The 13,687-nt window shown below is 41.6% G+C and overlaps 2 protein-coding genes across 3 annotated transcripts in view; one reads left to right on the top strand and one right to left on the bottom strand.

Annotated features, from left to right (window-relative positions):
* Window positions 1–2,869, bottom strand: part of LOC133953957 (FERM domain-containing protein 5-like) — a 64,865-nt gene extending 61,996 nt beyond the window's left edge. For both annotated transcript variants that reach the window (XM_062388157.1, XM_062388165.1), the window contains exon 1: window positions 2,768–2,869. In XM_062388157.1, coding sequence (XP_062244141.1) covers window positions 2,768–2,869 — 102 coding nt within the window. The remainder of the gene's footprint in view (window positions 1–2,767) is intronic.
* A 2,817-nt stretch (window positions 2,870–5,686) lies between these two features.
* Window positions 5,687–10,167, top strand: cry5 (cryptochrome circadian regulator 5). Its single transcript, XM_062388147.1, has 11 exons — window positions 5,687–5,774; window positions 6,321–6,539; window positions 6,658–6,852; window positions 6,937–7,055; window positions 7,211–7,365; window positions 7,979–8,119; window positions 8,241–8,408; window positions 8,526–8,666; window positions 9,096–9,247; window positions 9,376–9,596; window positions 9,704–10,167. The coding sequence occupies exons 2-11, from the start codon at window positions 6,331–6,333 to the stop codon at window positions 9,778–9,780; spliced, it is 1,578 nt and encodes a 525-aa protein (XP_062244131.1). The 5' UTR covers window positions 5,687–5,774; window positions 6,321–6,330; the 3' UTR covers window positions 9,781–10,167.
* Window positions 10,168–13,687: the final 3,520 nt, after the last annotated feature.

Below are 13,687 nucleotides of genomic sequence, written 5' to 3'. Positions count from 1 at the left end.
TGCTGGGTTTGCATATTCTGATGCCAGAAAATGTTATGTTTGTGTTGTTTCTGTAAACAATAGATGATTGGTTAAGCTGATGATCCCATTTATGTTCCTTTTTAAACCAGTTGTGCCCCATAGTATGAAATAATGGCATGTTCTATTATTTCCCATGGTGGAAATATTGAAATATGCCAATAGAGAGCTAATCCCTCTCAATAGAAGCTGCAGCACAAATTACGCATTCTGTTCCTGCTGTGTGCTTTCAGCTTCTAAAAGGGTGAGATCAGCAGATCCTGACAGCCAGACACTTTACAAAATCACTGGGTGAGCTGCTCAGACGTCAAGAGGGTGATCAAGTGCGGGCCGTGCGTTGTTAAACACAGCTCATCACAAAAACACCAGAGACACCACATCCACTTCAGATCAGCAGAGGGCAAAATCACGTTTAGCTTGTTTTACCTTTAAGTTAAGTTAGGAAATTGATCAAAAGTCCCATAAAGGGTTTCTTTTTTTCCCGTAAAGACGAAATGAGGGGGAGCAGGGTGCTGCTGTTGTGAGCACTGTCGCAGGTTCAAATCCCAGCTTGAGCTTTTGTATGTGGGGTTTACATGTTCGCCCTGTGTTTATGTGGGTTTACTTTGGGCATCCGGCTTCGTCCTTCCACAGCCCAAAAACATGCGGATTTGGGGATAGGTTAATTAAAGACTCAAATTGTCTGTGATTGTGAATATGAGTTTGAATGATTGTTGATCACTGTAAGTCAGTCCTACGATATGCCGGCGACCTGTCTGTGGTGAACACCGCCTCTCGATCCATGTCAGCTGGGATTAGCTCCATCACCCCCCCGCGACCCTCGAAGGGTAAGCGCTATAGATAATCAATGGATGTTTGAAATGAGGAGAAATAGGACAGTGTGAAAGTCACAACCTTATGACTATATACTCACACCCGTTGTACATCAAAACATGATTACACGTGGAGCTAGGAGGAGGACCTGTGGGGAAAGACCTGAGACTGACGTAAAATGTGTGTCCCCAGAGAACAGTCACTTTTAACTTGTTAGATGTTGAAAGGTTTTCTTTTCGTTTGCCGTCAGACCCTAGAACTGAGCGTGGTGGTGATGGTCTTTGTGTTGCTGTGATCTCTGATTCAGCATCATCGGAATCCCTTCAAGGAACGAGCATCAAACGCAGCTCCAGCAGCTCGAACGACCAGGTGAGCTGATGCACGCAGCAGACAGCAGCTGCACACCAGAGACGCACACACACTTGATTTAGAGGAGGTAACACACATTAATCGCTTGCCCGTACTCCTCCACACTCTTCTTTACAAACCCACGGTCTGTTTACTGACTCCAGTGATGTCGCTACTCCATTCTGGCCAATATAAAGATTGATTTCTTTTTAACAACTCAGAGTAATAAGTGCGGAACTGATTGCATCACTAATCCGGTTTTACCAGAACACATGGGAGACCTCTGAATAAACCTTTCAGGGAAACAAAGCACAGCACTGACCTGACTCTACCCTGAGTGACCAGCCTCTCCAGTCTTTGACTTCCATAGAAAACCAATGCAGCCTAAGTCTAATACAACAATCCGGCAGGAAATCTGGCTTCAATTTGAGAAGGGAAGTAAGAAAATTACAGAATAGAGCAGATACTTGAAAGTGGCCTTTTTTTTTAAAGTTTAACACTTTTCAACCCTCACATTTCATAAAATGAAGTCTGGAGAAAGAGCAGAAATTGTTATTTTGTTTCCTCTTAAAGCATTACTTCAGCTGTCTGATGCAAGCCAAGGCTACACAGTAATAACTGCCTTGTGAGTTTTTCATACATGGCTAAAGACAAACAAAGTAAGCAGAGGGATCAAGAAAGTCTGGATCAGTACGTTCTGGTTCCAGCACCTTTCAGTAAATTATTTATTGTAGATGACCTGACATACTACTCTGGTCAAGCGCTGCAAGAAGAGTGGCTCTTCTGGACCTGATTGTACCCTGGGAGAAAAGACAGGAGGCCCTTGAGTTACAATGAGTCATCGTTTTAAGACATTGATTTGTGAAGAGATATGCCCACATTAAAGTTATCTCCACTATATAACGATTTGATTGTATTATTGATACTCAATTGTGGATGGAGAGTTCCCTCTGCAAACTGTCCAGACCTCTGTCAAACCCAGGGTCAGTCTGAAGGGCAAACAACTGAGAGCATGACGTCTGCAATTTGTTAACACAGATTTATTGCCATCCTTCTCTTAAACTAAATAGTCTAAATTACATGTCACTTTCCCTGGATATGGACCAGAAATTCCTGTGCCTCTGCTGCCTCCTGTAGTCAGAGGATCCCCCCCACCCCAAAAAAATCGGAGCCTTCCAATTAAATTGATCAGATTATGCAGATTATTCCACAATGCATTCAAATCAATGCATGCTTGAATCTGCTGAAACTGCAACAGCTTATACTCTGACAAGGCTCCTCGTACTGGAAACGCATCTAATACATCTGACAGTCCTGCAGATTGTGTTATGCGCATTCCACGCACCACATGCATCATGATGGGGTCTCCACAGAGGTAACGTGTCTGACGAAAGCAACATGGTAACAGACACCTGGTCATGGCCACAGCAACGTCCACATACTCACTGAATGGAGTCAGGACGGATGACACCTGCTTCATGTGGGATGATTTGCATTGCAGGACAACCACCTCATTGCGCGTGTGCATTGCGCTCTCCACAAACAACCTCACAGAGGTGACGTGAGAGACAGGCGCGTGCTCACTGACCTGGATCGTGCAGGTGTACTCCGAGTCGTCCAGCAGCCTCACGGTGCACTCGTATTCCCTGTCCAGACTCCGGATGCTGCTGCTCATCAGGCGGCTCAGCATCTTCTCGGCCGGGACGAGGGCACACGGCACATGCACACGAACAAGTTGATCTCCCGTCACGTCCACGGCAACCACGTCCCCGGTGTTCGTCTGAGGTGCAACACCTGCTCAGCGGCGGCGACGCTGGGGCATCCTTTCAGCGGCGCGTGTGTGTGTGTGTGTGAGAGAGAGGGAGAGAGAGAGAGAGAGAGAGAGAGAGAGAGAGAGAGAGAGAGAGAGAGAGAGAGAGAGAGAGTGACAGAAAGAAAGAAAGAGAGAGAGAGAGGGATGGAGCTGAGTGGCAGAGACACCCCACGGTTCTTCATTCAGTGGAGCAGTGACATGGTGCCTGCGCCTCTCCTCTCCCTCCCTGGTCCGGTTCCTGTCACACCTCACTGCGCCCTCTCCCCCTGTCTCCTCGCCGCTGCCGCGCCGCTCTGGGGCTGTGGGGCGGGCGGGTTTGGTGAATGGCAGCCCCCTCAGCCAACGGAGCCGCAGTGACAGAGACGATGACTTCACACAGTTCAAGAGAGGAGTAGAAATTCCGATAGGCAGGTGCAGACAGCGCGTCGTGACCGAGCAGGCTCGTGGACGCGAATGATAAAGAGTGCGGCCACTGTAGTTGCATGAGACGAACAACAACCAGGCTGCTGCAGGAGTTTGATGAACAAACTGACTCTGAGCATTGCTCTGGTTTGCAAATAACTTAGAAACGTGCCAAAATACAACGGAGGTCTCACATTTAAAGGGATAGTTCACCCTAATATAAAAAGTATCTCACCACTATGCAGATGGAGGGGTGGGTGAAGTATTTGAGTACACAAAACCCTTTTGGAGTCTCACAGCATTGTAGACAAATCCAATATAATTGAAGTAAACGGTGACCGATTTTCAAAAGTAAAAAAAACAACAGAAAAGCTACTACTAACTAAAAAGCTAATAGAAAATATTTACACACTGATCGTGTGGTGTCATCCAAGTGTCCACAACCCCCGACATTCAAAATCGAAATTCGTCTTTAAAAGAGGTCATTTACACCATGTTTTTAGCCTACTTTTAGTTGAACTACCCTATTAACGTCTCACATTTAATGCCATATAGATAACTAAAATATATGGTCTTAAAAGTCCAGTGTGTAAGATTTAGGTGAAAGAGATCTATTGGCAGAAATTGAATATAAAATAATCATCATCTAATCATCTAAATTGTACAAATTGTTGCTTTCTTTACCCTAGAATGGGCAGTTTAGGTTTAAATACTCTATATTTATAACGGGAGCAGGTGCTCTCTACGGAGGCCAACATGCATTTTACAGTTGGAAAAACTTAACATCTTTTAAGTTTTTATGACAACTGAAGGCTACCACAGGTTCTCTTTCATGTTTGGAAGGGGGGGGGGTATTCAGCTCCAAATTCTACACACTGAACCTTTAATATTCTCAGAAGAGGTTGATGTAATGTCTTGAATAATTGCTGAATAGCTTCAAGTTAAATGGGAATGTTTCTCAATTGTGTTTAGTTTCTTCTCATTTTCATTTTATCCTTTTCTTTCGCCATTACTTTATAATGATTATTTTAGGTTTCATATTATTTTACCTCTTGTCTTAGGTGTTTGAGATTCTTCTTTTTATGTGTCCTATTTGTAAAACACTTGCTGTTTTGAAAGGTACTATATAAATAAAGTTGTTATTATATTATTTTTTGATGTTGTTTTTGCTATTATTTTAATGAAGTAGAATAAAGTACATTCAACATGAACCATTTAGGCTAAGTGTACTCAGAACTTTGCCACTGGGAGACATTTTGTTAAAAATGTTATATAACCTCGTCCTTTTTGTCTGTCATACAGCTTTGTGTGGAGGGAATTTCTCCATTAATACATTTGAAGATTCTGCGTGAATATTGTTAAGAGACAGATCATTGGAGGAGGTACAGTAAGTCTGTGATTAGGAAGCCAGAGTGTGCAGTTTCTTTGACTCTGTCTCCATCTAGTGGTGCGTTCTGGTGTTGGTAATGAAATGATTTAAAAGGTTCCTCGTAGTGCCACCATCCTCGTGTTTTTAACTGGAATAAAGGCCTGACTTTAAACTTTTCATCTAGTTTGACACAACATGATGTCGCCTATATTAATGTGGGTCTTTTAATGTAAAAAAAAGTATTCCCACATATTGTCAAAGCAATATTGAAAATGAAAGGGTTTGACAAAACATCACTCGACGCAACACAACTCAATGCATTCTTTTCTCATTATTACAACAGTGCTATTATCTGCTGTGACTTTTTGTTCTCTCTTTTTATTAAACCTTGACAGACACAAATCTTGGCAGCAGTTTTTATTAACGAGTTCAGGACAGAACACAGTCAAAGTGACACATTCCAATGAAGAACCATTGAAAAGACTGCAGGAAGTTTGATAATAAGAAAGTGTGGTCAAAGTATTTAGTACATTATTGATGTTCTTAACTAAAGTGTCAAACTGGTTTGCTGTACCTTTTGCTTACTTGCTTACATAGATATTTTCATTTTACTTTTAAACATATTGAAAATAAAATCCCAACCTTTCCTGTCTTCTGCTCAACTTCAAGGGCTCTGAGCATGAAGATTTGTAATTAATGAACTTCCTCTCAGTCACTTTTTATTTGTATCTTGTATCTGGGTGATACTAAAAATACTAAAATCTTATAGACGAAGAAAATTCTCTCCTTCGTTGACACACAGCTGTCAGTTACCGCGATCATTGTTGGCGCTGTACTGACCCCTAGTGGATGGAGTCACGCACAACCATGTGTCTCCGGCCCCTCTCCTCTGGTTGGCTGATTCTGACGTAGGAGCACTTCCCGTTTTGTAACAGAGTCACTATCTTGTGTGTTACCAAACACGACTCAGCACGCGCATAGCTGGAACCGTGGAAGGAAAGTGCGTTCAAGGTAAAGGTTTTCTCTTTAATAGTGCATTGTTGTTGGTTTAACTTGTGCATGTGATTCACTGACTGCGTCACATGTTGATATCATTGTTTTTAGTTTGTGTCCGTGAATCCGTGCAGTGTTCATGCAACTGAATGCCCTGGTTACACGAAAAGAGACCAGAGATGTAGGGCTGGACGATATTATACCGAGATAAACATGTTTCATATCAGTTGATGTCGATGATTATCACGATAAATGTCTTATTATTGTTTTGTTTCAAGTTTAAAGATGTTTGCTCTAGAGTGAGATTTTTTTAATGATTATTTAACAGCAGAGAATGGCAACAGTTGATAAACAGTTAAACATTTTACAAATCTGAGGTGGATATAGTTATAATACATAACAAATATATTGATCATTTTAACCCTTGTCCTGTTCTAGATGAAAGTTAAGCTGCGATGATAATTAACATAGTTTCATTGCGCAGCCCCTCAGTGACGCAAAGCTCTGCTTCCTGTATCTCTTAAATGAAATAATATCAGAAGCCTCCCACTGTTGTGTTCACAGGCTCACCAACATGGCTCATACATGTATTCACTGGTTCCGCAAGGGACTGAGGCTGCACGATAACCCAGCGCTCCTGGCTGCTCTGAGGGACTGTAAGCAGCTCTACCCTGTGTTCCTCCTGGACCCTCACCTCCATAACAGCATGTGCATCAACCGCTGGAGGTTCCTCGTCGGGGCCCTGAAAGACCTGGACTGCAGCCTGAGGAAGCTTAACTCCAGGTGCGAACATTGGAGGGGGGACTCTTCAGAAATATTGAATAAGAATTAAGTTAAAAACTGAAAAATGTAATTGTAATATTTTATTATTTTCCCAATAAGTCGTGTTCCTCTCCTCCAGGCTGTTTGTCGTGCAAGGCCGACCAGAGGACGTGCTCCCAAAGCTGTTCGACAAGTGGAAAATAACAAAGCTGACCTATGAGTACGACACTGAGCCCTACAGTCTGGGCCGGGACACGGCAGTAACAGCATTGGCCAAAGAACACGGAGTCCAAGTCATCTACAAAATCTCTCATACCCTTTATGATATAGAGAGGTACTCAGACAATCTTTGAGGGTTTTTAAAGGTTGTGATATAACATTCAGATGGTCAATATGTCTTTTTCTCTCCTATCTGCAGGATAATTGAGGAAAACAATGGGAAGGCTCCTCTTACTTATACACGAATGCAGGCATTAGTGAAAACACTTGGTCCTCCGAAGAAACCCGTCCCTGCGCCAACCATGGAGGACATGGCAGGTGGGCCACGACCACAAACACTCGATCATCATTACCTTTGTTGAAATAATCATTCAAATTATTTTGTTTAGATCAAGTTCATCAAAATGTAACTTACAAGTGTATATTTTAAGCACTGTTTTGTAATATGTATGTATTTATTTCTGGTGGCACAGAGGTGAAGACTCCTTGTACAGAAAGCCATGAGCAGCAGTATGGGATCCCTGCTCTGGAGGAGCTCTGCCCAGACGCTGCAGCTCCGGGAGAGGAGCCGTTTCCAGGAGGAGAACAGGAGGCTCTGAGGAGACTGGATGAACATATGAAACGAACGGTATTTCACCTCCTCCTCTAACTCTGCATGACTTTACATCATTTTAAGCCATTTACCGACATTAACTGTCCTGACAATTGGGTTCGGACAATTGCCACTAGGGGTGGCGTGGGGTCGAACATACAAGAGAAAGGACATGACGTGTGAATTCTGCTTTGAAATCACATGTTTTAGTTTTTATCAACACTGGCGTCGGCCCTAATCACCAAAAGCTCTTGAATCTTGTCTTTCCAAGTTTTCATCTTTGTCTGCGTGTTCTTTGTTTTAACCACCACTTTCTCATATTCTTTTTGTGTGTTTAAATTTTGCATTAGTTGTGTGTCAGACATCAACACGCCCATTTGCGCACAGTGAATTTTGCAGACAATATCCTGCTGTTATGGACACACTGGCATTTCCAGACAAGTTACTTGGGGGCTGGAACTGACTTGGATGTTTGCAGACCCTCCAAATAATTTCAGGAAACAGTCTGTTGAGTTTAGTGCTTGTCTGAAAGCAGCTTTATTACCCAACTCCCATTTCAGTAATAAAAAATAATTTAATTTAAGCTCTGTTGTCAAGTCACAAACAAAATAAATGTCTGATTCATGTTTCTTCTGAATCTATATTTCAGAGATGGGTGTGTGAATTTGAGAAGCCCCAGACGTCTCCAAACTCTCTGAGCCCCAGCACCACTGTTCTCAGTCCGTACGTCACGGTCGGCTGCTTGTCCGCTCGCACCTTCTGGTGGAGGCTGGCAGACGTCTACCAGGGGGTGAGTGTCCCCATGGTCACCATCACTGGAAAACAAAATGGTCGATGATGCTGCCCAGTCCACAGTCTATAATGGTATCAGAAGTTAAATGAACACATTGTTTCATGTGTCGTCTTTGCAGAAGAAGCACTCAGATCCTCCAGTGTCCCTGCATGGCCAGTTACTGTGGAGAGAATTCTTCTACACAGCCAGTGTGGGTATCCCAAACTTCAACAAGATGGTGGGAAACCCTGTATGTACTCAAATTGACTGGGACACTAACTCCGAATATCTGGCTGCATGGAGAGAGGTATTGACATTTGAGTTTCTGTTTCTGTTCTATCGGAAAAAAGTTCATTATTATCCTTTCATTTATTAAAATGTCCTGTTCTATAAATAGTTCCTGTCATTGTGTGTTTTCCTTAAGGCTCGGACTGGTTTCCCCTTCATAGATGCCATCATGACTCAGCTGAGACAGGAGGGCTGGATCCACCACCTGGCCAGACATGCTGTCGCTTGTTTCCTCACCAGGGGAGACCTGTGGATCAACTGGGAAGAAGGACAGAAGGTGTTAACATGGTCTTGCCTTTATTACTTCTCTAGGTTAACTTTTATGTGTGACCTGGTCTCTACCAGAGAATAAACAAGAAGCCCATGCAGAACTGAAATTAGCTTTTTCCAGCTCGGACAGAAAATGTCACATGCTACAGTTTGGTGTTGTGCTGAAACGAACATTGCGAATGTTATTATATCCAAACTATCACCTAACAACAACATATGCTATATATTTAGAGCTGAAACAATTTCAACTATTTAGGATTAAACAAATGGAATACAAATGTAAAATCAAATGGGATTAATAACTGCTTCACACAAAACATGAGGCCTGTTGGTAATAAAGTGCATCAGTGAACATTTCTGCAGCCCAGAAAATGGCACCCTTTCACTACTAAAGGGGTTTTGGGGCTTCGTCTGTATTTCCTCTCTGTGCTTCCAGGTTTTTGAAGATCTCCTATTGGATGGCGACTGGGCTCTGAATGCTGGGAACTGGCAGTGGCTCTCAGCCAGTACCTTCTTCCATCAGTACTTCAGGGTCTACTCGCCTGTCGCCTTCGGCAAGAAAACTGACAAGAATGGAGACTACATCAAGTAAGATAACAAGTTGAAGTAGTGCTGGACAATATGGCCAAAATTATATCAAGATAAAAATGTTCATACCAGTTGATATCGATAATAACAGGATATATTTCATTATTATTCATTCCTTTTCTCTGCAGGAAGTATCTTCCTCTTCTAAAGAAGTTCCCAGCTCAGTACATCTATGAGCCTTGGAAAGCTCCTGGGAGCGTCCAGCAGGCAGCAGGATGCATTGTGGGTAAAGACTACCCACATCCTATTGTACAACATGATGTGATCAGCAAGAAGAACATCCAGAGGATGAAGTCAGCTTACGCAAAGAGATCTTCAGACAAAACTGATTCACCCACTAAAAAGCAAGGTATTACACAAATACTGTTATTAGACGTTGATCTCATTTGGTGTCTGTTAAGTTTAGAGATGAAATCCTACTTCTTCAATATGTCTTTGGTTCTGTTTTCCTCATAGGTGTAAAGCGCAAGGGTCCATCTGTTGTCGACATGATGAAGAAAAAAGAAAAAAGAAAGAAATCACCCTCTAGTTAAGTCTAAGTAAATCACTGAGTGACTGTTGGTTAAAAATAACTGAATACATAGGGTTTGTGTTCATCTTGTGCTAAAGCTTGAACTGAGTAAAGTGGTCTATCTTAAACTTTTCTTGTTGATGCAGGCAGCCTGTCGACTATATCTAATGGTTTATTGCACCCTACATTGTTTTCTATGTTATATATTTAATACGGTTCTTGTTTTTCACTTTTTTTATTGTAAACATTTATTTCTGAGTAGAATTGCTGCGTTAGAGTTATACTGGAAGACTTAACACTTGAGACTTGTTTCTTGTCTTGGGATAAATGTTGTTTCATATATGTTTGGCTGCTGATCATTCTGGTTCACTGCTATGTTTTTTAAATATTAAATATTTGAAATGCCAAATTGCCTTATTATACCCTTGATGTCACTACTCAGGTGTTTGCATTCATTCCATATAAAAGCAATATGAGTAATTTTTATAAAACATCAAAACAAAATGTTCTGTATCTTAATAACAAAGAAAATGTAAATTCTATTAAAGTTCTGATATTAAGAACATTCACTTTTACCACTAGAGATCACTGTTAGTCTACATGCAGGATGATCAGTCACAAGGCTGTTCAGTTAATTCATACTGTATAAAAGTAAAGACGACCAAGTTAAAAATAAAACCGTGATGATAATAATTATAAGTGCTATTACCTGCCAGACATGTTAAGTTTTTAACAATCTGAGTAATATGAAAACTTTGAGAATACATTTCTGTGTATTAGCAAAAACACTATCCTGATAGTTTAGGTTTTTTCCTATGTGCAATGAAATCAAAAATTTTAAAAATTTTAAATATTTAGTTGATCAATTTGAATGTACCATGTTTACATTTTATTAAAAAAATTAATTAAGGTTTCATTAATTCAAACCACTATGTCAAACATTCACCCTTTATTTTTTTCACTCATTTCTAAAACTCAATTTGATCCCATTCATCACTGTTGCCAGCAGCTCCTGTTTCATTTTCTCTCCATGGAAGATTAACTCATAGCCACAAGTCAATATAGAACAACATGCTGTATGTTTATAGACTGCATGTGGTCGACTGAAGGCAGCGTGAGCAGTGCGGCACTACGTAAAGGCAAGATGTGTACGAGCGAGCGCGGGGCACACAGCTGTCCTCGGAAGTCTTCTCCTGTTTCTGCTTCCTTGGAGCTGACACTGGTGTGAATATCCAGAAGATGATGTCATGGCCTCAGCAGCGCGCCAGACGTCTCTACAAAGCCAGGCTCAGTTTCCACTGAGACCTCTCAAACATCAAAACAATCTGCTGTCCGTCTGCATGGATGTATGGGGGTGGGGGTGAGGGGGGGGGGGGGTTACACTTGGCACCGGGCCACTCTGCTGTTGAACTCTCATGACACAACCACAGAACAGGTCTGACCCCAACAAGCCTGACTGAACTAAAATCATGCAACTGTGTACAGATTTGTGGGAAATTTAGAAATCATCCATAATTTTATCTGCAACTTTGGCCCTAAAGCAATTTAATTCAGCCTCAGTCCCTCATTGATCTGTAATCAGAACGACAAATAAAACTCTCTTGACCTCTATTCGTCCACTGCAGTGCCCCTCTCCCCCGTCCCCCAGTGTGTCAACACCTCACCACTCACACCATCTTGGATCTGGGTGCTGTAATATCCCAGTTGGATAAGGACGGCGTGTTCCCATGCAGCTGGGGTTTCATGTAGCTATAATATTAGTGGTTTATATCAAGAGCCTATTCTCTGCACGGGTAGTGACATCAAACACTTCATTTCCACTTTCACATTAAATTTGCGAGATTGATGAAAAGCAAAAGGTCCAGCCGGCATGTTGTAAAGAGATGAGGCTTTACATTTTCTGTCAACTTCAATAGAAGCATCATTTGTAAGAAATCAATTTGATCAACTGAGATTACAGAATAATATGATGCCACTCAACCACTTGATAAGACAACAGAACCAAACAAAAAGAAATATATTGGCCATTATTCACTGACTTAAAGCAGGAGCTGCTTCATTGGCTTAAAGTGAGTCTGGTAAAGTTTACATGTCCATTTTTTTTTAAAGATTAACCACAACATCCCATTCTAATTCTATGCGCCGGTGTAGCCAACGAATAACACAGCTCCGTCCACCAACAAAAGCTCCCTGTGGTGAGGCGACTTCACCAGGTGAGACGTTTCAAACAGCCTCACTTTAACGGCTGCGTCTGTTTAATTGCACAGAAAATTGAAACCACCGCAGCTCATTTTGTCGGACTGAAGCCAGGTGTCCTCCTGTTGGCCTGTTACGCTTAAATGAAATGGTGGGATTAATACAAAAAATTACACAATTTGTCAGCCGTGCTAATGACAAATTGAGGAGGAACAGAGGGGGACAGGACAAAGTTATGAGTGAAAGGTTCACGACCACATGCTGAAAGGTCGCTATTTACTTGACGTCCATGGAGCTGGAAAATAAATGGTGAAACTGAACCTGCTTCATACCTTTTATTTTTTGGCCACTCGCTGTCTCCACCGGCACACACATAGACACACTCAATCTTGTTCTTCTATATTAGTGAGGACATTGACTCCTTGGATAATCCACTCCCGTGCCACTTAACCTAACCTTAACATTAAATCTAAATGCCTAATCCTATCATACTTGACTGTGGTATGCATACATGTATATAAATTTATGTTAAACGGTTTTAATTAACTCAAATAATACCTATTCTTAATATACTCTTATCATGATTTTTTTTTTTTTATTATTGCTGTTATTCATTATTATTTATTCTAGATATGTCATGTCAACAGTTTCTTTATGTAAAGCAAGGGCAGAGAATTTATTGGTTTATATATTTATTCATTTTTGGACGGGATTTCTACGAATCAATCATGGTTTTAATGCAGGTCTTTGAAAGTGACTTTAAAACTCACGGTTCCCATGTACCCAAACTCTTAAAAGCACTCACTCAGAGGATTATGTTTTAACCCCAGTTGAAAACAAAACATGATTCTAGCCCCAAAAGCAAGACTTAACCCTCACACAGATCCTCACTTCATGCACAAAATGTTTCTCACAAAAGTAAAACACACACACACACACACACACACACACACACACACACACACACGGTCATGTCTCCAGGACTCCAGCCGACATTGCATTCGATTATATTGACATCCTCTGATTTGCTGGTGACTTACTCTAACCTTGACCTTAACTTGAACCTTAATCTAAATCTAAAACCTAACATTAACCGTAACCCTAAACCTTAACCCGGACCTGAACCCGAACCTGAACCTTAATCTAAAACTTAACCTTAACTGTAACCCTAAACCTTACACTGAACCTTAACCCAGGTCTTCACCTTAAAACGTAATGATTTATGTTATGGAAACTTAGATCCCCATCATGAGAATTACTTTGGCTTCATACGATCTTGTACTTCTATCTTAGAGAGGAGGGGACAGTCATTGACATAATGCATTCCCTGGCCACAACTAGATGCCTCACCCTTGTGCTTATGCTACACACACACACACACACACACACACACACACACACACACACACACACACACACACACACACACACACACACACACACACACGCACATATCCTGAACAACAACAGTCCTGCAGACCTGTATGTGTCCATTACCCCTCTGGTTCTAATGAATGGTCATAGTCATTCACATTTGCCCTGCAGTAACCTTCCCCCATCCCTGCTGGAGAAAAATGATGTGGGGGCAGACAGATAATGGTATAAACAGAGCCAGAGGTAGTGATCTCAGGGTACATCTCCTGTCAACCCTCTACAGACTCAACCACAACAGGGTTTTTAACAGGCTCTATAGATAGATGGCATGAGGCAATGAGCATGCAATGCTAAATTCT

The sequence above is a fragment of the Platichthys flesus genome, chromosome 1, assembly GCF_949316205.1.
Source record: "Platichthys flesus chromosome 1, fPlaFle2.1, whole genome shotgun sequence".
NCBI classification, from domain to species: Eukaryota; Metazoa; Chordata; class Actinopteri; order Pleuronectiformes; family Pleuronectidae; genus Platichthys; species Platichthys flesus.
This window is presented reverse-complemented; position numbering and strand designations above follow the sequence as displayed.